The sequence below is a fragment of the Oryctolagus cuniculus genome, chromosome 6 (genome assembly GCF_964237555.1).
Source record: "Oryctolagus cuniculus chromosome 6, mOryCun1.1, whole genome shotgun sequence".
NCBI classification, from domain to species: domain Eukaryota; kingdom Metazoa; phylum Chordata; class Mammalia; order Lagomorpha; family Leporidae; genus Oryctolagus; species Oryctolagus cuniculus.
In genome coordinates this window covers 122,814,693-122,839,092 of record NC_091437.1, presented here as the reverse complement: position 1 = coordinate 122,839,092, position 24,400 = coordinate 122,814,693, and the positions used below count along the sequence as shown (strand labels likewise).

General features: G+C 39.9%; 1 protein-coding gene across 1 annotated transcript in view; it reads right to left on the bottom strand.

The window, feature by feature from the left end:
* Positions 1 to 1,589: 1,589 nt before the first annotated feature.
* CPQ (carboxypeptidase Q) overlaps positions 1,590 to 24,400 on the bottom strand; it is a gene marked incomplete at its 5' end in the record, with an annotated part of 478,153 nt that continues 455,342 nt past the window's right edge. Inside the window, 1 exon segment of the mRNA XM_051844650.2 lies at positions 1,590 to 2,061. Coding sequence (XP_051700610.2) covers positions 1,898 to 2,061 — 164 coding nt within the window. The 3' untranslated portion in view covers positions 1,590 to 1,897.

Here is a 24,400-nt window from a genome sequence, read left to right as displayed (position 1 = left end):
AGCCAGCCATAGGCATCTTAATCGGTTCAGTTTACACGATTCTAGCTAAAAAGTTAAATTGGAGCAAACTTTCTGCTCACTGGGTATCATCATTGTTGCATCCTCCTGCAGAGAAAAACAGAGCTTTCAACAGAAGTTTTAAATAAGTAGGGTCAAGAATATAAAGCATCTTTTCCAAGAATTGTGACAGGAGATGAAATGCATCTTTGCCAGTATGATCCTGAGTATAAAACACAACCAAGGAAACGCCTAGTCTAGAAAATGCAAAAGTTAATTGGTCAAGAGCAAAAATCATATCAACAGTTTTTTGGGTTGCTCAAGGCATTTTGTTTGTTGACTTTCTTGATAGCCAAAGAATAATAACATCTGTTATTGAAAGTGTTTTGAGAAAGCAGAAATTTTAGCAGAAAAATGCTGGGGAAAATTGGACTAGAGTCCTTCTCTTCCAAAACATTCTCCTGTCGTTGCCCTCATCAAACAAGGGCGCACTGGTGAGTTTTGAAAGGGAATCATTTGGTTTACATCTTAGGGGCTTGATTTGGCTCCTTATGACTTACTTTTTGCTCCTAATCTTAGAAAATCTTTAAAGGGCATCCAGTTTTCTTGAGTTAAAAATGTTAAAAAGTGAGCTTGCACTAATGTTATTAAATTCCCAGGACTCTCAGTTCTTTAGGAGCAAACTAAAAGGCTGGTATCATCACTTACAAAACTGTCTTGAACTCAGTGGAGCCCATGTTGAGAAGTAACATTAACAAACATTTCTTTTTATCTTTTAATTCCATTTCCCATGAAACTTCTGAAGTCTCCTCATGTATTTCTAACATTTGCATTAGACTCCTTTGCAGTTTTCACTTCTTTCCTGATTTTGTCTGTCTGTTCATGTATGTGACCCATTTTTCCTGCTGTATGTTTAATGTATTAATTGTAGTTATGGCAACACAGCATAGCTATATTAACTCCATGACAGTCCCAACTTTTGGGCTATCTCCTAGCTAATAGCTTTATCTGTTGAAAATGAGTTTATTTTTTCTTGCTTTCTTTGGTGTGTTTTGTAGTTTCTTTATCGAGTATTAGACATTGTGTGAGAAAGAATAGTAGAAATTGTATACAGGGTCAATGAGGATCAATGTCTTTGCTCTATAGGACACTGAATATTATTTACCCTTTTTAGCTTCAATCTCAGGAAATTGTGAAAATACCCCAACTTCATGGAAATGTGTGAAATATATAAAATGTAGATGTAAAACGACATTATTACTTATTTACGTATAGATCCTTCTACTCATCTTTACCAAGGCAATTGGATTATACAGATGATATATACTCATGGTTTAGAAACTATTGCAAACCACTGATCAAGCTCTGCACTGCCTAATTTGTGTGAGGAAGTATATTTTTTCCCAAATGAAAGAATATTTTCCCATTAAAAAGTTTTCACAATTATAAAAATGTACAAATTAGAAAGTCAAATGCTTCCACACATTTAACTAAAATCTTACAATGTTGGGTGTTTCTTCTACTTCTTCATTAAATAACATAAACCACAAAACTGCTGTCATTGTACACAAATGAACACATAACAAACCAGAGGTCTTTCAAATATTTATTCAGTGTTTATTTTCAAAGTAGAAACACTATTTTCAAACAGCAGTATAAAGAAATGTTCCCACCGTGACCCCTACTGTATGTTGATTCTATTTGGTGGTAAGATCATTACTCATTCTAGAAATAGAGAGTTTAAAAAGTATAAAGACAGACAATAATGGAGGATATGATATGAAGGGTTGTGCTTTGAAGATGAATCGGAGGAAGCTGTTAGGTGAAAAGTGGTCTCCTGAAGCTGCCGAGCCAGGATTTTTGGCTAGCATGCATGAAAGTGCCCTCTTCCTCGCTCTTGCTAGCTCCTGGGCAGCATTTCTTCCAAGTCTGCAACGACATAGGAGACAACTGCCCAAACAGCAGCAGCAACATTCATCTGCTTTGGATCCATGACAGTCATGGTGTCTCCTTGGGAATGATGGAAGGCGAAGTATTTGTATAAGTCATCTTGTAGACTGGCTCCTGGGGAGAAAGGAGGAAGGATTCTTAGTGGGGTGTTGTGACAGACACTGCTAATAATTGCCCACAAACAACTGTTGCTTTTACCTCCTCACTTTTGTCTGCTCCTACCACAATGATTACAATGGCAAAATAATTACTTTCCCAAGATATCTTGCTGCAAACAAAGTTCACATGACACCATTATGATGACTAGACTTGGAGTGCAAGGTTGTGGGAAGTTCTAGGAAAGCCTTTAGTTTGCTGACAAAGAGTTGGGAAAATGTGCCTGATGCTGTGTTAGAAGTTGATGAGAAGTTCAGAGCTGCATGGGGTTGACAACACATAAGCTAAAAATGGCAGAGTGGGAAGACAGAAGGAGCCTGGATTTAGAACCTATTGCAAACCACAAGCTCTGCACTGCCTACTTTGTGTGAGGAAGAATAAATTATTATGTATGTAAGTAACTGAAATAAATGTCCAAATATTCAGAAAAAGACAGTATCTTCTGTGTATCTGCAAAAGTGCAAATGTTCTTCTATCTCTCTGGATACAAAATAAAGTTCAGTACTCCTTCGCTCAAGTTTTCCTTCTCAAATCACTGACTCTGTCCCACGGAAAAGCTTTCTTCTCACTTTTTACTAGTTTGAGCTGTCAATCACAACCTCAGGTTAAGTTCACTGTCTCCTATTCCTCCTTGAACATCTATTTGGCCCATCCCGTAGATTCTAGTTGCATTTCTTTAGCCTTTAGCTAGCAAATTGACTGCTTCATTGTGAAATGTACTACACATATATAAGATTATAGAGAACGCAAACTTTTATTAAGAGTGGCAATAGAAAAATACACATATTCTCACAATTCAATGCAAGAAAGATATTTCTAGTAACTCTGAAGTCCAATTTATGATTTTCCCTTTGCTATCGTTGATCCTTTCTGCCCTCCAAAGGAACCACACCACGTCCTGCTGTGTTAATAGTTTGCTTTTCTGTATAGTTTGCTACATACACCTGTTTATTACACTGCCAGCATTTGGACAAGTACTCCAGTTAAATATCAACTTTCCTTTTCCATTCAAATATATGTAAGGTTTATCTTATGTTACCGGGTACATTATTTCCATTTTTTATCGCTGCGCACCATCTCATTGTCTGTGTTTATACATTTTCCTGACAGGAGGTATTTAGACTATTTCTGCTTTTCTGTGATGCTATCAACATTTTCTGGAGTCTAAATGTACACTTTAGCATATAAATGTTTTGCTTTGTAGTTTTGGTGTACAAACATCTCCCTTCCTTCACATCCTGTCCAGCACTTGGTATTGTGAAAATAACTTTTGCTAACCTGATGAGTGTGACATGTTACCTTATTGTTATTTTTAAGATTAATGGGATTGAACATGTGTTCATATACGAATTTTTTGCCATCTGATTTCTCTTTTGTGAAATGCTTGTTCATTCCTTGTGCCCATTTTTCAATTAATTGGTTTGTCTGTTTCTTGTTGATTTGTAGGAGTTCTTTATATATTTTCAACACTCACCTTCTGTTGGTAGTAAGTTTGTACTTATATTATTTCCTACTTTGTGGCTTGCCTTTTTACTCTGATAAGTGTGTGTTTTGATGAATACATGTTCTTACTTTTAATGTAGTCAACTTATGAATTTTTACTTTATGATTTATAGTTGTTATGTCTTGTAAGAAGTCACTTCCTACTCTAATATCATAAATATTTTTATGTTCTATTCTAAAAATTTTAACATTTTTATTTCCATTTCCATCCATCTAAAATTGGAATTGATTTTTGTGTGGATGTGAGCTAGGTTTTCATTTTATTTTTTGGCCATCCAGACATATTTATCAACTACTATACTCTCTTTCCCCACTCATTTGCATGATCAATTTTGCTACATATCCAGTTTCCTTATATCTGGACATCTGTTTTGGGGCTAATTCTGCTCTAGTGGTCTATCTGTCTGTCTCAGTGGCAGCACCACGCTATCTTAGTCATTACTGTTTTCTAATCCTTGGCGTCTGGAAGGGTAGGTTCTTTCACCTTCTCTTCCTTCTCCTTTGGGAGTGTTTTATCACTATTAACCATTTACTCTTCAAGATAAATTTCAGAATCATTTAAACATTCCACAGAAAATATGATTCGATCTTGATTGGAATTGTATAAACTCATATTTGAATTTGGGGAGAAACATCTTTTTATTAGAATATTATGATCTAATCCATGAAAATTGTATATTGGTATGTTTCTATTTATTTGTCTTCTGTAATGTCATTTATTTTCATAATATGGTTCTTTTTTTTTTTTACAGGCAGAGTTAGACAGTGAGAGAGAGAGAGAGAGAGAGAGAGAGAGGAAGGTCTTCCTTTTCCATTGGTTCAACCCCCAAATGGCTGCTACGGCCTGCGTGCTGCGCTGATCCGAAGCCAGGAGCCAGGTGCTTCCTCCTGGTCTCCCATGCAGGTGCAGGGCCCAAGGACCTGGGCCATTTCTACTGCCCTCCCAGGCCACATCAGAGAGGTGGACTGGAAGAGGAGCAACAGGGACAGAATCCAGTGCCTCAGCCAGGACTAGAACCCAGGGTTGCCGGCACTGCAGGCGGAGGATTAGCAAAATGAGCCATGGCGCCGGCCCATAATATGGTTCTTGAGCACCTTTTGTTCATGTTCTTTTGTTGGAAGCTTAAACTTTGTGTTCCTTTCGTAAATGATACATTTTAAAAAATCTGCCTTTTCCATTTGTTGCTATCTAGTTTTATTATCAAGGATATATCTGATTCATAAAATAGTGTCTGGGCCATCAAAGAAGACAGTACCTTTCTCTGAAGGGAGGAGAGAACTTCCACTTTGACCATGGCCTTGTCTAAATAAGATTGGAGTTGGTGAACTCAAGAGGCTTCCAAGCCTTGGCAGCTCATGACAAGAGCCTCGGGTGATTACTGACGTCATAAATAAGAGTGTCAATTGTTAAATCAACAACAGGAGTCACTGTGCACCTGCTCCCCATGTAGCACCACTGCCCTTAATGTGTTGTACTATGAGAATTAATGGTAAAACTACTACTCACACAGTACTTTATACTTTGTGTGTCTTTGTGGGTGCAGTCCGTTGAAATCTTTACTTAGTATATACTAAGTTGATCTTCTGTATATAAAGATAATTGAAAATGAATCATGATGAAGAATGGGATGGGAGAGGGAGTGGCAGATGGGATGGTTGCTGGTGGGAGGGAGGTTATGGGGGGAAAAGCTGCTATAATTCAAAAGTTGTACTTTGAAAATTTATTAAATAAGAGTTGAAAAGAAATAAAATATTGAAAAGAATATTCAAAAATGAAAAAATAGTGTTCTTTCTTTTTCTATATTCTGGAATGGTATGTGTAAGACTAGGCTTATTTATTAGTTATTTTGTAGAAATTTTTACAGAATCATCCAACTTCGATGCTTGCTTTATGCTACCATTTTTGACTAATGATTTCATTTCTTTCAAGGTTAGGGGACTATTTGGGCTTTACAGTTCTTGAATTAGCTTTGTAATTACATTTTGCTGGGGATTTGTGATTTTTGACTAACTATTAAAAATAATCAGAATAAAATTGCCAATGATATCCTGCTTTTATTTCTGTTAATGTCTGCCACATCTGTAGTTATGCCTTCTTTTTCCTTCCTGTTATTGTGTCTTCTTGGTCTTTGCTTATTAATCTGGCCAGCAATTTGTCACTTTTATCATTAGTCTTTTGAAAAAAAGACAGCTTGAAGGTTTCTGGATACCTTCTATTATTAATAGTAGTCTTTCTTTCATTGAATTTTGCTCTTAGATTTTTAAATTTTCCTTCCTCTTTGGATTTATTTACATTTCTTTTTGTAACTTCTTGAACTGAATGCTCAGTTTATTACTTTGCACTCTTCTCTGTCTCTGGCATAGGCAGGAATGCCCCAACCTTTCCCCTAATAAAGCTGCATCACGCAAGTTTGAAAATTTTTTATTGACAATAATTATACATATTTATGGGCTACTAGTGACATTTCAATACATGTATACAGTGTATAGTGATCAAAGACAAATACTTCATGTTCTCTCTTACATGTGTGAACTACAATAAAGTCAATCTGAATATTAGTGTTGATTACTAGGAGCTGAGAGGAGTGGGAGGGGTGAAAAGCATTTGCTTACAAAAAATAGGGAAAGCTGGGTGTGGTTCATTTACTATGACAAATTAATATTAGATGTTATGGCTCGAGGAGTGTGTGGGAACTCATGGTAGTGACACCTCACAATTTTTCTTTTGTAAATTTAAAAGTAATAATTAGAAATAAAAAAAACACAGGGGCCGGTGCCGAGGCTCAATAGGCTAATCCTCCACCTAGCGGCGCCGGCACACCGGGTTCTAGTCCTGATCGGGGAGCCGGATTCTTTCCCGGTTGCCCCTCTTCCAGGCCAGCTCTCTGCTGTGGCCCGGGAAGGCAGTGGAGGATGGCCCAAGTGCTTGGGCCCTGCACCCCATGGGAGACCAGGAAAAGCACCTGGCTCCTGCCTTCAGATCAGCGCGGTGCGCCAGCCACGGTGGCCATTGGAGGGTGAACCAACGGCAAAAGGAAGACCTTTCTCTCTGTCTCTCTGTCTCACTATCCACTCTGCCTGTCAAACAAACAAACAAACAAACAAAAACACAGGGTAACCAACATTTATTCTTCTGTGACATTATTTTTTAGAGGCTTGGCTTGGGGCCTCTTTCTTCTACTTGTTCACACAATAAAGGCTAACTATAGACTCCACACTATGCTGTGTAACACTAGGAACTTGATTTAATTCTGACTTGGTACCCATTATCCAAGCTCCCTTTATTCCCTCCAACCCCTCACAGCCTCTAGTTATCACCATTCTGTGTTCAAGTTCAAGTGAATGGTTGGTTTGTTAGCTTTCATGTATGGGGAAACACATGATGTAGTAGTTGTCCTTTCCTTGTTCTGGAATGGGTTTTGGGCTTCCCTCTTATTCATTAATAGCACCATGGCTGTGGGGATATGAAACAGGACACAGGCTAGTCAAGTCAACAAAACAAAAACTCAGCAATCAACATTGACAATTGATGGATTCCGTGCCTATTGGCAAATATCCCAATCACGGTGCATTAAACTGACAGTATGTATCAAACCCTTCAACTGTGTTTAGGGGCCTTTATCCCAGCAATGATTTTTTTTCTAAACTAGCAAAACCTGTTTTTAGTTACTCCAGTAGTTCAGAAAGGTTGTTTTCATCATTATAGAGCCTGGGAACACAAAACCTTTCAGGGGGTGGGCTAGGGCTGAGGTCCATAACTGTTCTGGATGTTCATTCTAATTCAACTATACAAGTTTTTGAGTCCCTACAAAAATATTACAGGCAGCAGGTTAAAGCAGGCATGAAAAAGGTGAAAAAGAAAGTCTCTCTGCTGTCTGCATGTCAAGGAAGATAAAGTGGAATAACACTGGAGTTGGGAGGCTCTAGTTAAATAGGTCTAGGGCACATCCACAGCTTAACTTTTGAGCTGAGCTACATTACACAATTGAACCTTTGAGCTGAACGTTTGAACTGTAAGTACATACCCACCTGGGTACGTGCTGACCTTGTAAACTGGGCCTAACTGCAATTTCTGGAATGAAATTCACTAAACTTTGTAATTTTTGAGTTCAACCCCCTTGCTTTCTAAAACTATACCCAATCCCTTTCTTGCAAACTTTTGCTGCACCAATCACAACTCTCGATAAACAACAAATGTAATTAACAACTTTCTTGCAGTGTAAGCTATAAAAACACCATCATCTTACAAAACCTAAGAGCACATTTTCAAGGCTGCTTGAATTTTGTGTCTCTAAGGCTGCAATTCCAATAAGCCACAAATAAATGTAATTCTTCTTTGTTCTTGACTTGGTTGATTTTATCTCAGTTGACATACTGTAGGAGCACAGCAGATGTGTACATAAGTAAGAACAACACAATCAGAATCGACTGTAAGAGCTACAAAGAAAAGGCAAAAAAATGGCCAGGTGTTCATGTCACTGAATGATCATGCTGATCCCAAACTAGTTTCCTTGCTGTGTGCTCACCAAATGTCTCCTTATCAAAATCTTCACCATCTTTTATTATAACTGCTTATTTCACATGTTTTTCCCATGATATCATAAGCTCCCTGAAGTCAAAGCCTCTGTTTTGCTCCTCATTCTGTCATCAACCCTAAAAAGTAGCACCAAATAGCACCAAATGCTATAAAGTAGCAACATTCACTGACCAAAAGAATTAAATAGCAAAAGTTATGAGAAAACTGGATCCCAAGGCTGTTGTATAAGTAAGGGTTCTTGTGGGAAACAGACGGGACTCCAAGAAGGTAACTTGGAGAATTTAATGAAAGGATTATTTACTAAGAGTGGTCAGGGGTAAGTAAAAGTAATAAGACATGCCGAAGCACCCAGAGTTCGCAAAAAATGGAGAGCTATTACCATCACCAGACCTAATGGAACAAAGGGAGAGGGAGAGGGGGAGGGAGAGGGGGAGGGGGAGGGAGAGGGGGAGGGGGAGGGAGAGGGGGAGGGGGAGGGAGAGGGGGAGGGGGAGGGAGAGGGGGAGGGGGAGGGAGAGGGGGAGGGAGAGGGAGAGGGATGAGGGAGAGCGAGAGGGATGAGAGGGAGGGAGAGGGATGAGGAGAGGGATGAGGCGGAGGGATGAGGGGGAGGGATGAGGGGGAGGGATGAGGGATGAGGGGGAGGGATGAGGGATGAGGGGGAGGGATGAGGGAGAGGGATGAGGGAGAGGGAGAGGGATGAGGGAGAGGGAGAGGGATGAGAGGGAGGGAGAGGGATGAGGAGAGGGATGAGGCGGAGGGATGAGGGGGAGGGATGAGGGATGAGGGGGAGGGATGAGGGAGAGGGATGAGGGGGAGGGATGAGGGGGAGGGATGAAGGATGAAGGGGAGGGATGAGGGAGAGGGAGAGGGGGAGGGAGAGGGAGAGGGAGAGGGATGAGAGAGAGGGGGAGGGGGAGGGAGAGGGGGAGGGATGAGGGGAAGGGAGAGGGATGAGGGAGAGGGATGAGGGGGAGGGATGAGGGGGAGGGATGAGGGGGAGGGATGAGGGGGAGGGAGAGGGAGAGGGATGAGGGGGAGGGATGAGGGGGAGGGATGAGGGGGAGGGAGAGGGAGAGGGATGAGGGGGAGGGATGAGGGGGAGGGATGAGGGATGAGGGGGAGGGATGAGGGGGAAGGATGAGGGATGAGGGGGAGGGATGAGGGATGAGGGAGAGGGAGAGGGAGAGGGAGAGGGCAAGATGTCACACAATTACTAGAACCCAGGGAGAACAGAAAGAAGCTGTGGGTGTCTGCAGAAAAAGGCAGGGACTCATCCCCTATTGGTGCCTCTCCATAACCTACTGGGCCTCTTCTTGCCCAAACTCCATCATAAGCCAGAGGGTATGGATGACTCACCAACGCAGTCCATCACAGTTCACCTTCAGAGGCACAGTGTAGGGCAGAGAAAGGTGAGGAATGACAGAGGGTGGTAAAAAAGAATATTCAGCATAGGTGCTTAGGATGTCAACTGACAGATATGAGAATAGGTATTCCAGGTAAATAGAATATATGGACATTCTACTTTGGGTGATATGGGGGTCAAACTGGCCTAATGGTTAGCAGATCAAGTTACAACTGACTACTGAAGGTCCCAGGGGTAAGGCTGAAAACAAACTGAATGTAGTTCAGCATGGAGGACCAATGGACAGAAAGGTGGGGTGACTGAAGCTGCACCTTAGGAGGATGCCCCTGAAAAATGGGGGGCAGGAACTGAGTTAACAACCAGGCAGGTGGGGGAGATGGCTGGGGAAGCGGGGTGACAAGGACCAGCATTAGGAGACGGCATCTCAGTCTCTGAGATAACCACCGCACTTCCCAGTGGGAAGGCCAGAAGTCCACCTTATAATCAAAGGTTTTTGATGCCATGAGCCACAGCACACAGAGGACAGACAAACTTGCGTGTTTACTTTGGTGGGAGCTGGAAGCATTCTAACAGAAAACGTGACATCGGCAGATCAGCGGAAGCCGGTGAGGAGCGCATGCTCTCCAGACTCCAGAGAGCACCAGGTGGATGCCAAATTAATGCACAAATTAAGGACGGAGTCAAGAAACTCCAAGAATGGAGGTCACAGAGGGTACGTGAAGGATGGATTGGAGTTGCGCGCGTCAGGAAACAGGAAGGGACATTTAATTCCAGGAGACAGAGCGTGGCTCACTTGGGGCTGTTTTCCTCCCTTTCAGAGCTTCTCAAGGACGCTGCACTGTGGCCAACAGAAAAGGCTCACGAGTCCATGCTGATCAAAGAGAGGCAAGAAGTGTTTGTGCATGCCCCAGTCAGGCCTCCAACATTCCCTCTGTGTCTCAGACTGAAGGAATCTGCCTGCCAGATGGGTGGATGCTTGGCTGCCCTCCCTCAGAGCCAGGCCTGTCCTCAGAGGTCAGCTAAGTTCCCATGAACGGGCCCCAGGAGGAAAACTTCTCCAGAAGATCTGACGTCACCACGGGAGTGTGAGGGTGGGCCTGGTGGCCTCCTTTCAGCACCGACTCTGCAGTTCCAAGGAGACATTTTATCAGCGACAGCCCACAGCCCCGATCGATTACTGATCTCACAGACCGCTGCGGAGAGAGATCCTGCCTCTCCGTTTCTCGGCATGCCTGACAGTGTAGGGTGGCGGTGGTGGAGGTGGGGGGGGGGGTGTTAACTATCCCTAGGGAACACTGCATGGTATCCTCTGACAGGCTGATGAGCTCTGAACAGGAACCCACACGCAGAGATACAGAAAGCTGCTGAAAGAGCTTTCTCTGAAGGCTGATACTCATCCCTGGAAGCAAACTAGGGCATTCTTAGGGCCGTTCCTGCTAGGAGATTATTTCCAAGCGAGATGTGGAGTTTAAGGATGTGAACACTTATCTTTTGAGAAGCAGGAACCATGCAGGGAGAAACAGTGGACAGAACATGCAGTTGGAGACAGACAGGCCTGGGTTAAAGTTCAAACTCTTTTACTGAGTAACTGGATGACTTTGAAAGAGTCAGGTAAGGCCATTCAACTTCACTTCCTCAATCATGAAATGGGGCTAATGATACTCAACTTCCAAGATGCTTGTAAGGATTAGTGAGTAGTCATTTAATTCTTCATTATCACTGTTAGGTATCTATCAGGATGGTTCCGTGATCAACTAAATACAATTTGGAGGATTTGAAATTGTAAATTTAATAAATCCAAGTTCTCATTATTCTTCTGATTGTTCTTCTGCAAGATGGAATAAGTGGATCACGAAGTCTTTTTCCTAAGGCCCCACCTTGGTTGTGGTTTGGATTATTTTCCCTCCTCCTTGTTTCTTTCTTTTGCCCCTTCCTCTCTTTCCATGAGGCTCTTTTCTTTTTCCTTTCTTCTCCTCTCCTCCCCTACTCTCCCCTTCCCTCCCCTCCCCTCTCCTCTTCTCTTCCCTCCCCTGCCCTCCCTTCCCCTCCTCTTCTTTTCTCTTTTCTCTCTTCTCTTTCCTCCCCTCCTCCCTCTCCCCTCCTCTCCTCTCCTCTTCTCTTCTAGTAAATACTCATCTCATAGAAAATACTTTCCAGCTATGTGACTGGGTGAATACTGTGAGAAATACTGAAGCTGCCCCATAAAGCTCACAGTGCATTTCAGTCTTCACAAGAATATACCACTGCACAAGATACTGGAACAAGAGACTGCATGCCTGCTAATTCCTGAAGGGATGGTCAGGCAAAGACATAGAGATCCACATAGCCCCCTCTTACTGTATGTTGACCTTCATCCGTATGCAGTCAGTGGGTTTTCATGTACACAAATTAAACAATTTGTGTTATGGGAAGTTTTTGAAAGACATCTGAAAGTTTAAATTCAGCTCTGTAACTTCAGCGCATACACTGGCTGCTGCAGAGTATGAAGGGTGCACTCACAGGCAAGCAGCTGTGGAAAATCCATTTCTCCTTTATAAACAGATCTTGAACAGTCTGGGGTATGCAATTTAATTGCAATGGAATGTATTACAGACATTCCCCTAATCATAATAATTATGGGGTTAGAGAAGAATGTTATAGTCTCAATATACTCCTTGCAAGAAAATGTAGTCTCCCTAGAATCCATAAAATGCTATAAATACATTTAAAATTTAATTAAAATTATTATTTCTTTCAGCAACATTATCAAATGAAAAAACATTATTAACAAAACAATTAGAAATTCAACTCATAGAAATTAATTCCTGACTTTTAATCTCTCTTTTCAAGGGGGCAGTTTAATCCTCACTAAATCCTATTGAAAATTAGAATCAGGAGCAGCTAATTAATAGCCTTCTAACCCATAGCTCCCCAGAAGAAAATGCAACTCACAAGAGGGGAGAAGAAGGAAAGAAAACAAAGGACAGCAAAGGAAAGAACATCTCCAATTAAACCTCCAAGAAAAGTATTATAATTTAGTTTGTAAACTTTAACCCACTCTGGAATCCTCAAATTTTAAGTTTAATATGTGACACTAAGCCCATGGAGCTTTGATCTCTTTGGAAAATTTGGATTGGCTGTCAGGATAATTTCAACCACATAGCTTAGGTCAATGTTAATGCATCTGGGGTATCTCCAGGTCACAAGGTACCTGAACTCTGATAATGAGTTTTCTTTCCAAAATGCTGAATGGCTGTATCAAGACAAGCCAATCAGTACTACGTGAAGACGGTATTGCAGGCTCTCCATATGAAGGAATAACAAAAATAACAGCATTTGTCGAGTGTTTCCTATGTACTGAGGGCTTTTTGGAGAGTATTTCCATTTATTTCTCCCAGTGACCCCATGAGGGAATGATCGTCACATGTCATTAGCGGATGGAAAGCAGATTAAGCAACTTGTCTCAAGTTAGAGTAGCGAGTGCCATGCAGAGGAGTCAGATTCAGCTGTCTCTGATCGGAAGCCCATGCTCTGCACCTTCCCTCGTTGCCCTGTCCCAGCAAATGTGCTTTTTTTTCCCTTCGGGAAATGGCATGACTCACTCCACTTGCTGCTCTGGGCTCCCACTCCCATTCCAACAAGCAGCTGGAAATTTGGGTTGGAGGTGTCTTGGGACCATTTCAGAAGGTGAATGACAGTCACCAATGCTGCTACTCTGATTGGACCACACTCTGGGTTGGCCAACCCTCCTGGGATGTCCAGCCAGTTCATCTAAAGTCCACCCCTCCCTCTAGTTAATGATTACCTCCCTTACCCTGCTGCCCCCCCTCCCATTTTTTTCTCATAGTAGTTTCTACACTCTAAACTATACTATTATAGTGGCTTAATATTCGTTAACTAGAATGTGAGCTCCCTAAGAGCAGAGACTTTATCTTTTTCACTCCATGTCTCAATGTCTGGTACAAAGCAGATGTTCAACAGATATCTATTAAATCACTGAATGGGTAAATGAATGAATAATGAAACACTTAAAAGGACAGAAGTAGAGAGAAATATTTGTCTCTTTCTCCTTCTCTACAGCAATTTTTAGAAAGTAGATCCTATTTTCTGGAGATTCTACTCTCAGCTTCTGACATGGAAATAAGAAGTGGGTGCCCCTTACCAAAAAACATGTAACAATGCATTTACACATATAAGCGGAGGTCCAACACTCTGTGCAGTACCACTCAGTATATTTTTATACTTTTCACCACCATTTTTCCATAAGGCAGAAAGGTAGGCAGGACATCTTTTCAATGTGATTCAGGAGTGAAGTCCACCAAAGATTATTTAGGAGCATATTCTTCTATGGACTCACTGCTTACTATTAATGAAAGGTCCTAGATTTAGTGAAGTCACATATGTGTTAACTTCCGGATGTCCAGAAGAGATGAAAATGATTTTTTCCTTATAGAACAGATAACCCCAGGGGCTGGTGTTGTGGCACAGTGGGTTAAAACCCAGGCCTGCAGCTCTGGCATTCCATATAGGCACTGGTTTGAGTCCTGGCTACTCCACTCCTGATCCAGCTCCCTGCTAATATGCCTGGGAAAGCAGCAGAGGATGGCCCAAGTCCTTGGGCCCTTGCACCTATGGAGGAGACATGGAAGAAGCTCCTGGCTCCTGGCTTCAGACTGGTTCAGCTCTGACCATTGTGGCCATGAAGAGTGAACCAGCAAATGGAAGACCTCTCACTCCCTGTAAATCTGACTTTCAAATAAATAAAATAAATCTTAAATGAAACCCATATAATCTCAAAAATTCACTGGCCTCTAAGACATTAACCACTGTATTTTTTTTATCTAGCCCAATAAGTATTTTTAGTCATATATATATGTATATATACACACACACACTTAAGTATATATATTTGTGTATATATATGTATATATATTTAAAGATGGCATTTTGGTTTTCATTGGCTTTAGCCATTTGTCTTTTTCTGTTTTAAAGATTTTTTTTATATTTCATTTTTAAAAAAAGATTGATTTATTTATTTGAAAGGCAGAGTTACAGCGAGGCAGAGGCAGAGAGAGATCTTCCATCTGTTGGTTCACTCCCCAAATGGCCGCAACGGCTGGGGCTGGGCCAATCTGAAGCCAGGATCCAGGAGCTTCTTCCAGGTCTCCCACGTGGGTGAAGAGGCCTAACGACTTGGGCCATCTCTACTGCTTTCACAGGCCATGGCAGAGAGCTGGATCAGAAGTGAAGCAGCAGGGTCTCGAACTGGCACCCATATGGGATGCTGGCACTGCAGATGGCGGCTTTACCCGCTATGCCATAGTGTTGGCCCCTAGCCTAATATTTTTATTGTAGTGTATAAATTTAGTTTATCAAACATCATTTGAATTGGTTTTAACATCTTACTCATTCTCTCAATAATTAAAGAATTAAATCTATGATTTGTGTTCAATTTGTATTTTCACAAAAAGTCATGATTTTACCTTTTAGAACATTTAACTTTATCACTACCCATCTACAAACATAAAAGGATAATAACTTTCATATATTCCTTTGCAAAAGTTAAATGACTCACAAAGTCATATTCCATGATTTTATCCATGATTACCCTAATGAACAAACTGGTTATCAATATAACGACTGGCTTTCAGTTAGAAAGTTTGCCTTTTCTCTGTACGGTGTGAATCATCTCCAAGTATGAGGAGAATTGAGGGAAACATATATTTAAATATATATATATAAACATATATGTGTGTATGTATGTGTGTGGGTATATATATACACATACACATAAACATATGGGTACTTTGAAAAATTTGTGGAAAATTTCTTTAAAAATATGAGCTTATTCTGGTGCAACATTTTCCATAATATGTGGAAAATATATATTGTGCATGGATTTCAAAAATTTTTTGCACCAAGATAAGCTCACACTTTTAATTGCATTTTTCCATGACCTTTTTTCTTTTTTTTTAAGATTTATTTATTTACTTGAAAGTCAGAGTTATACACGGAGAGAAGGAGAGGGAGAGGGAGAGGGAGAAGGAGAGAAAGAGAGGTCTTTAATCTGCTGGTTCACTCTCCAAATGGCCACAATGGCCAGAGCTGCACCCATCCAAAGCCAAGAGCCAGGAGCTTCTTCCATGTCTCACACTTTGGTGCAGGGGCCCGAGGACCTGGCCAGTTTCTATTGCTTTCCTAGGCCACAGTAGAGAGCTGGATTGAAAGTGGAGCAGCCAGGACTCGAACTGGCGCCCATAAGGGATGCCAGCACTGCAGGCAGTGGCTGTACCCGCTATGCCACAGTGCTGGCCCCTACCATGACCTTTTTTCAAGTACCCTTGTGTATGTTTATATTTTGAGAAAAATACATGAGGGATCTTCAAAATGTTCACAGAAAATGCATTTATGACTAAAACACTCTGATGGATTTCAAAAGCTTTTGCACAAAATAAAATTGTAATTTCTTTTTTTGTGAACTGTTTTGAAATGTCCACGTTTATATGTAGGTATGTGTGTGTGTGTCTGTATTTGTATAAAATTTGGCTCTTCCTCAATAGGTACCCACCCCTTGATACACTACACTCCTCCCTTGATCTGCCTCACGTCTGACTCTAGATTCCTTATCTTTGAGTTTATGATTTTATGTGTGCACATGTGTGTCATAAACATGCACAGCTGTAAAGAAATGCTCCTAGCTCCTTCCCACTAGCCTCTTACTTACTACCACAAGCGATGCTTCTGCTACAGGGGTGGTTTTGAATCATACTCATGTTTATATATCAGTCCTAATTTATTGTTTTTTGTTTTGTCCATACAGAATCTATCACCCACCCTTTCTTCATGGTCTCACGTCAGTAAAGTTCTTCACCTGTTTGAACCAGTGTGACTCCTTGTAAATGCTTTACTGCAGGTCTCTTCACCTGGGAATTATGAATTATGTTCACTAGGAAAACATTAGGAAAAATTGTTTCTGATAGAGCATATGTGAGAACATTCAATGCACGTGGGTATTCAGGTCTGCAAAGACTCAAACATTTTTGTAGGATGGAATTTATAATGAAAGTTTCACAATAATCATGGTTTTGAAAATTATGTTCATAAACAGTTTTTGATTTCTTGCTACAAATATTGGGATGATACAAAGCCACTGTGCAATGGAAGGCATTTTTTTTTCAGCAACTTTGATATTTAAACTGCTCCTTCTCCCTTACCCATTGATCCCCATCTCTTGTTATGTGGCAAGGAGAAACAAAGACAAGTGGAATACATTACATGGGCATACTGTTTTTGAACTAATTCTTATCCTAAACATAGAGAATTGGGCAAGGTTGGCTGACAGGTGTACTGCAGATATACTTGGGTGACAAGGAGTTGAAGCCTCAAATTTTGCAGCCATTGTTCAGTGTTTATGGTGTTGGAGGCCAACTGGTTGGTTATGTCAGAGAGGTCATAAGGGAGCATCTATAAATCTCTGACTAGTGATTTTCACTTCTATAAGCCAAGATGACCAATTTATAAAAATCTAAGGTTCATAATTATGCATTCAAGCACATAATCTATCAAAAAAGAAGAGGTCCATGGCTTTTATAAGAGGAAACCTTGACTTCCCAATAATTTACAATCTTTGAAAAGATAAAGATAGTAGACAAGGAAGTTCTTAAAGTTCAAAAAAAAAAAACTTTGGATACAACTATACTAATACAAAAGGATGAGTTACCATGGGATTGAATAGCTTGCTTTGCTATTGATAGGGATCTGACTGGATATATGACAAAGATCAGAAGCAACACGCATTTCTTTTTATGAAGGTCTACTTGAGGATTAGTATTTTTTCAAATTAGAATCAGTCTTGAGAACCTGTAAAAGCCCTTCCAGTTATAAAATGTTGTGAATCTCCATTACTTTTCCAAAAAGTACAGCAGGCTAAAATTGTCCTTTTAAAGGACTCTAAAATAAATTCACAGTGGTTAAATTGTACTTGGTTATGAAGAGAAATGATATTATTTTGGAGATGATACATCTAATAATTTTAGGGGTGATATCAAAGAGGGCAGCTAAGCTCTCCACAAAATGTCTCTTGGGGGCCATGGTTCATCAAAGAAATATGGGTAGGATGAACCAAGAGTCTGAACCAAAATGGGTTTTCAATTCTGCAATTTCAATTCTGTCAAGGTCACAAGAAGTCATATCATACATAATAGGAGATAAATATATAGAAGAAAGTTTCACCATTTAAAAATATCATCTGAAAAGATGCATTTAAAATAATCAGAAAAGACGCATTAAGATAAAAGCTTAAGAACCAAAGGATGACATGCATCATGTTCAGAAAAATGAGGACAGTGTCATGTGAACCGAAGTAGAGGTAGCTCAGTCCAGTGAAGAAAACTGACCTGTGTATGAGTGTCTCTTGATTCTTTTATATTTTCTGGATTTGTTTATATGTCGGATAGCATGAATTTATCCAAAATAAGTATGTCTATGCTTTTGTGTAGGGCAGCTGGTTACAAAAAAGATCACAAATTACTTGGCCAATGTCACAAAATTTCAGCTTTCCCCAAGATCAGCAAGGAGTACAAAAACAATGGTGAATACAGTCCATGCTTGAAGCCACAATTGTTGAAAATGAAAAAAAGGTTAGATACTGGCAATGGCGGACACATCGGTGAATGTTTAACTGAATTATTCCATACACTTTTGTTTTACTTATGTAAATAGCCCTTTTCTTTCTTCGTCAGCTGGCAGTTCCCAATTTGGCAGCAAAATCCAACCCCTGTAACTCACTATCTGATAATGGGATGTGATTTTTTTTTAATATCAAACCTTATAAATTATAACCTTCTAAGAATCATTAAGCAGTGAGGGAATAGGTGACCTAAACATGAAAAGCTTTGTGAATTTCAGAACAGAGGAAAAGAACTGTGTAAGAAGGAGTTTGGGAAATGACTATGTGTTTAATGCAAATACATTTCACTTAAAGTAGAAGGTTGGTTCAAGGAATATCCATGAAAGGCCCAGGCCCACAAAAAGCTCCCAGCCCATGGCAATCCATTTATAGAGATGACACAAAGATGAGATGCAAATTTAACATTGAAATGTAGCTCAATTCTCAAAGCTCTTTATGATTGACCCTCATTAATGTAATTTTTAGGACAATGCTTGTAATGAAGAAACAGTGATTATTCTTAGTAGCCACCCAAAATTTAATTATAGTACAGTTGATTAAATGCTTCTGTGGCAAGATAAACTGCAATTTATACATTTCTGTGTGTTCTTTAAAATAAAAAGAGAAAGGCTGCTGATGATAAAAGATGCTAATGGCTACTTTGTGGGGGTAATATGCTTATTAGCTGTTTTGTCACTCATACTCAAACTGCAGAATGATGGGGTATATAAAGTAAATGGGGCTGAGATTTGCTGCTGCAGACCCTGAAAGAGTTTCCAGTGCAGAGTTTATAAATAACTCCAGGAGTTCTGCTGGTTCTCCTCATGAGTTATTTTTCCCTAAAGCATTTGGAATTCTTGACAAAGGTGGATGGGAAAATATGCTGTCCTTCACTAATTAAACTGCTAAGAAAGGCTCATTATGGAGGACATGGAACATGAAGCACGAATTATTTTCTGTTTAATTTCATGCAGTTGAGAAATAATCTTCAAGTTGTTGTGAATCAGCTCAATGTATACTCATTTAAGGCAAGGTAGCCACTGGCAGATTCTTTCAAACATGACTTGCATACAAAGGCTGTTGAAAAGGGATCATGTTCATTCAAACTGACATCTATTTACTGTGAAGTACCAGGGGGCCTTGATGGACTCTGGGAATATAGTGTTGAACATCATTTCTTGGGAGGTACCTGCTCTCATGGAACTTTCAATCTAATGGAATACATCCTTGTAGAAACGAGGTTGACTAGGAAATAAAAGGGCTTGAGAGTCTGCAGATGAAGATTAAAAAGAAAAAAAGGCTAATTTCCCACCAGTGGCTGATTTAATGTAATCAAGGTGTGCAGGGTGTATCAATGGATGGCCTGGGCTATTTCTATGTGAGCATGGAGCAGAGATTAGAAAACAGTATTCCTTGTTTGGCTCTGAAGAAAATGCTGAAAAAAGTAACAGAATCAGAACTGCAGTCACAACCAGAATTTGCTAAATACTTTCTGTGAGCCATGGCTTGTACTAAATGCTTAGATGCATTATCATCAAATTCTCACTGTGTCTTATAATTACTATTCTTTCTTTTACAGATGGATGGATGACAGGATGTATAGACTTTTTGCCCTGTGCGGATTTCAAACTCTTTCCTCTTGTGGATGAAGGATTCAGGAGTGGGAAGCCCCAGCTTCTGAACAGAACAAGAAGGCAATTCAATGAGGCTGTCATCCTCAGATGGTCCTCAACCACACCAATGTCATCTTTTCTCGCCCAGGAACTTCTTTTTTTTAACTTTTATTTAATGAATATAAATTTCCAAAGTACGATTTATGGATTACAATGGCTTCCCCCCCATACCGTCCCTCCCACCCACTACCCTCCCCTTTCCCACTCCCTCTCCCCTTCCATTCACATCAAGATTCATTTTCGATTATCTTAATATACAGAAGATCAGCTTAGTATACATTAAGTAAGGATTTCAACAGTTTGCTCCCACACAGAAACATAAAGTGAAAAATAATAGATGATTTTTTTTAATGATGATGAAATCAGATCAGACCTATTGTCATGTTTAATCCCAGTGAGAGTCAAGTTGGGCGTTGATAATTTTTTTTTTTTTACAGAGGATCAGTTTAGTATACATTAAGTAAAGATTTCAACAGTTTGCACCCCCATAGAAACACAAAGTGAAATATATTGTTTGAGTACTCGTTATAGCATTAAATCTCAATACACAGCACATTAAGGACAGAGATCCTACATGAGGAGTAAGTGCACAGTGACTCCTGTTGTTGACTTTACCAATTGACACTCCTGTCTATGGCATCAGTAGTCTCCCTATGCTCCAGTCATGAGTTTCCAAGGCTATGGAAGCCCTCTGAGTTCTCCGATTCTTATCTTGTTTAGACAAGGTCATAGTCAAAGTGGAGGTTCTCTCCTCCCTTCAGAGAAAGGTACCTCCTTCTTTGAAGACCTGTTCTTTCCACTGGGATCTCACTCGCAGAGATCTTTTGCCAGAGTGTCTTGGCTTTCCATGCCTGAAATACTCTCATGGGCTTTTCAGCCAGATTGGAATGCCTTTCGGGCTGATTCTGAGGCCAGAGTGCTATTTAGGACATCTGCCATTCTATGAGTCTGCTGAGTATCTCACTTCCCATGTTGGATCACTCTCCCCTTTATTTATTCCATCGGTTAGCGTTAGCAGGTACTAGACTTGTTTATGTGCTCCCTTTGACTCTTAGTCCTTTCATTATGATCAATTGTGAACTGAAATTGATCACTTGGAATAGTGAGATGGCATTGGTACATGCCACCTTGATGGGATTGAATTGGAATCCCCTGGTATGTTTTTAACTCTACCATTTGGGGCAAGTCAGCTTGAGCATGTCCCAAATTATACATCTCTTCCCTCTCTTATTCCCACTCTTATGTTTAACAGGGATCACATTTCAGTTAATTTTCAACACTTAAAAATAACTGTGTATTAATTACAGAATTAAACCAGTCATATTAAGTAGAACAGACAAAAAAACTACTAAGAGGGATAATGTATTAAGTTGTTCATTAACAGTCAGGGCTATGCTGATCAAGTCACCGTTTCCCATAGAGTCCGTTTCACTTCAGGAGGTTTCCTTTTTGGTGTTCAGTCAGTTGTCACCGATCAGGGAGAACATATGGTATTTGTCCCTTTGGGATTGGCTTATTTCACTCAGCATGATGTGTTCCAGATTCCTCCATTTTGTTGCAAATGACTGGATTTCGTTGTTTCTTACTGCGGTATAGTATTCTAAAGAGTACATATCCCATAATTTCTTTATCCAGTCTACCGTTGATGGGCATTTAGGTTGGTTCCAGGTCTTAGCTATTGTGAATTGAGCTGCAATAAACATTAGGCTGCAGACCACTTTTTTGTTTGCCAATTTAAATTCCTTTGGGTAAATTCCAAGGAGTGGGATTCTCGCCCAGGAACTTCTAACATGAGCCTGTGCTTTTGAAATTCCTTTTACTGATTTCATGTTAGATGTGTACATTTTCAAAATTGTATCCTTCATGGCTTCCCTCCCTACTGATTTTTAGGATTATTTCTCTCTGTAGAGAAATACTTAATCCTCTTGGGAATTTTATTTTCACAAATATCATGCATGGCTTGAAGAGAACTTCTCTGGTCCAATCATCACCCAACATATGAATCATTTCATTAAAATGAAATAAAAAACTCATGCTTCATGTTCCACATCCTTTATCATGAGGCCTTCTTAGCAGTTTAAGTAGTGAACATTCCTAATAGATGGTTGTTCCTGTTGTCTCTTGAATACTTATGTTCACAGAGAGAAACAGTAATTTCCACAGTATCTTATGCTATCCAAGAATGCATTCATTCAGTAGTAACTACATTCATAGAAGGCACTGATGGAAAAATTTTAAGCAAAAACTACGACAGTTGCATCAAGCCTCTGTCCACAAGGAAGCCCCAAAATGGAGAGCCAGGACTTACACACCAAGAGCTAGAACATGAGATCCAACGTTCTGTAAGAGTTTAGGAGACAGAAAGATCCATTTCAATTGTGATGCTCAAGAGATCAAGACAACCCATGCTATTGATTCATTCTCTGATTAACCACTGGAATTCACTGTACTGCAAAACCTTGGAAAGAGTAAGATGACAGCAAGTGTTAATATTGCTAATTTTATTTTGTATGAGTGAGTGAGAGTGAGAGTAAGAGAGAGTAAGAGTAAGAGTGAGAGTAAGAGAGAGAGTGAGAGCGAGAGAGAGTGAGAATAAGAGAGAGAGAGAGAGAGAGAGAGAGAGAGTGTGAGTCCATTCTCTGGCTCACACCCCAAATGCCCAAATGCCCACAACAGTTGATGCTGGGCAGGAGCTTGGAATTCAATCTGAATCTCCCATGTCATGGAAGGGACCTGAGTACAAGCCATCACCCGCTGCTTCCCAGGGTCCAGGCCTTGGAGCCAGGCCTTCCAGTACTGGATGTGGACATCCTAAGCAGCTTCCTAACTGCTGGACCAAATGCCTACCCGGTTTCTTCTTTTTATGTATAATTTGCATAGGATAAAAAAATATTCATTTTAAATGTAACTTGAGACATGCTTTGACAAATGCACACACACCTGTCTAGCTAGCACAGCATTTAAGACATTGATTTTAATTTATTAAACCAACCTTAAATTTCCAAGATAAATCCCATCTGGACATAGTGTACTATTGATTTGCTAATATTTTGTTAAGGATTTTTGTGTTTATGGTCATGAAAGATGTTGGTTTGTAGTTTTCTTAGTCTGGCTTTGGGAATTTTGTAATACTGGTCATAGTGAATGAGTTGGGAAAGGTTTACTTCCATCTGTTTTCTTCAAGTTTGTGTAATAGTGTTATTATTTATCTCTTAAATATTGGGTAGAATTAGCTAGGGAACCACCCTGGTTTGGAGTTTTATTTGAGTGGAAGTGTCTGCTTATAAATTCAGTTATTTAATCCACGGGGCTATTTAGGCTTTTTATTTCTTCTTGAAATAATATTATAATTTACATCTTTTAAGGTGTTTGTGTCATCTAAGTTGTCAAATTTATTAGTGTGTTTGCTCATTCATGATTTCTTAGTATTTTTTAAATGACATGATGTAATGATATCCTGTTTTTACCTGAAATTGGCAATTTATATCTTCTCTTTCTTCATGACCAGTCTAATAGTTTATCAGTTTTATAGACTCTTTTCTCCAAAACCAGGTTCAAAATTCATTAATTTCTCTATATCATTTTATTGTTTTCTATTAATTGGCTTCCAGTCTTTCTGATTTCCTTCCTCTTAGTTAGGGTTAATATATTTTTCTTTTTGGAAACTAGATAGTTGATTTTAGAACATTTTTCTTTTTTAATACAAACATTAAAATTGTAAATTTCCATCTAAGTACTGCTTTAGCTTCATTCCACATATTCTGATTTGGTGTATTTTTTTATCAACAAAGTTCAAAAAATTCCCAATTTCCTTATTATTTCTTCTTTGATTCCTGGTTTATCAGAAATGTGCTTATTTCCATATTTGGAAATTTTCTTGATATCTTAATGATTTTCATTTTTTACGTAATTCTGTAGTGGTTAACAAACATATTGTCTATGATTTCAACTCTTACATTTACTGAGACTTCTTTTATGACAGCATATGGTTCATCATACTGAATGCTTCATGTCCACTTAAATTTTCTTTAAGATTGATTTTATTTATTTGAAAGGCAAAGCTACAGAGAAGCAGAGGCAGAGAGATAGAGGTCTTCCATCCGCTGGTTCTGTCCACAGACAGCTACACTGGCCAAAGTTGCACCGATCTGAAGCCAGGAGCCAGGAGCTTCCTCTGGTCTCCCATGTGGGTGCAGAGGCCCAAGCGGGCCCAAGTGGGCTCAAGTGAGCCATCCTCCACTGCTTTCCCATGCCATTGTAGAGCTGGAATGGAAGTGGAGCAGCTGGGACTCAAACCAGCACCCATATGAGATGTTGGCACTGCAGGTGATGGCCTTACCTACTACGCCACAGTGCCAGCCCCTCATGTCCACTTAGAAAGGATTATATACTGCCATTGCTGTATGTAGAACTCTCTGCAATATAAGTTGATCAAGTTGGTGGATAGGATTGTTTGAATCTTCCACAATCAGACTGACTTTTCATCTACCTGTCCTAACAGTTGCTGAGAAATGGGTATTTGAAATCAATTGATTTGTCTATTCTTTCATCCTCTCACATATTTTCTCCAC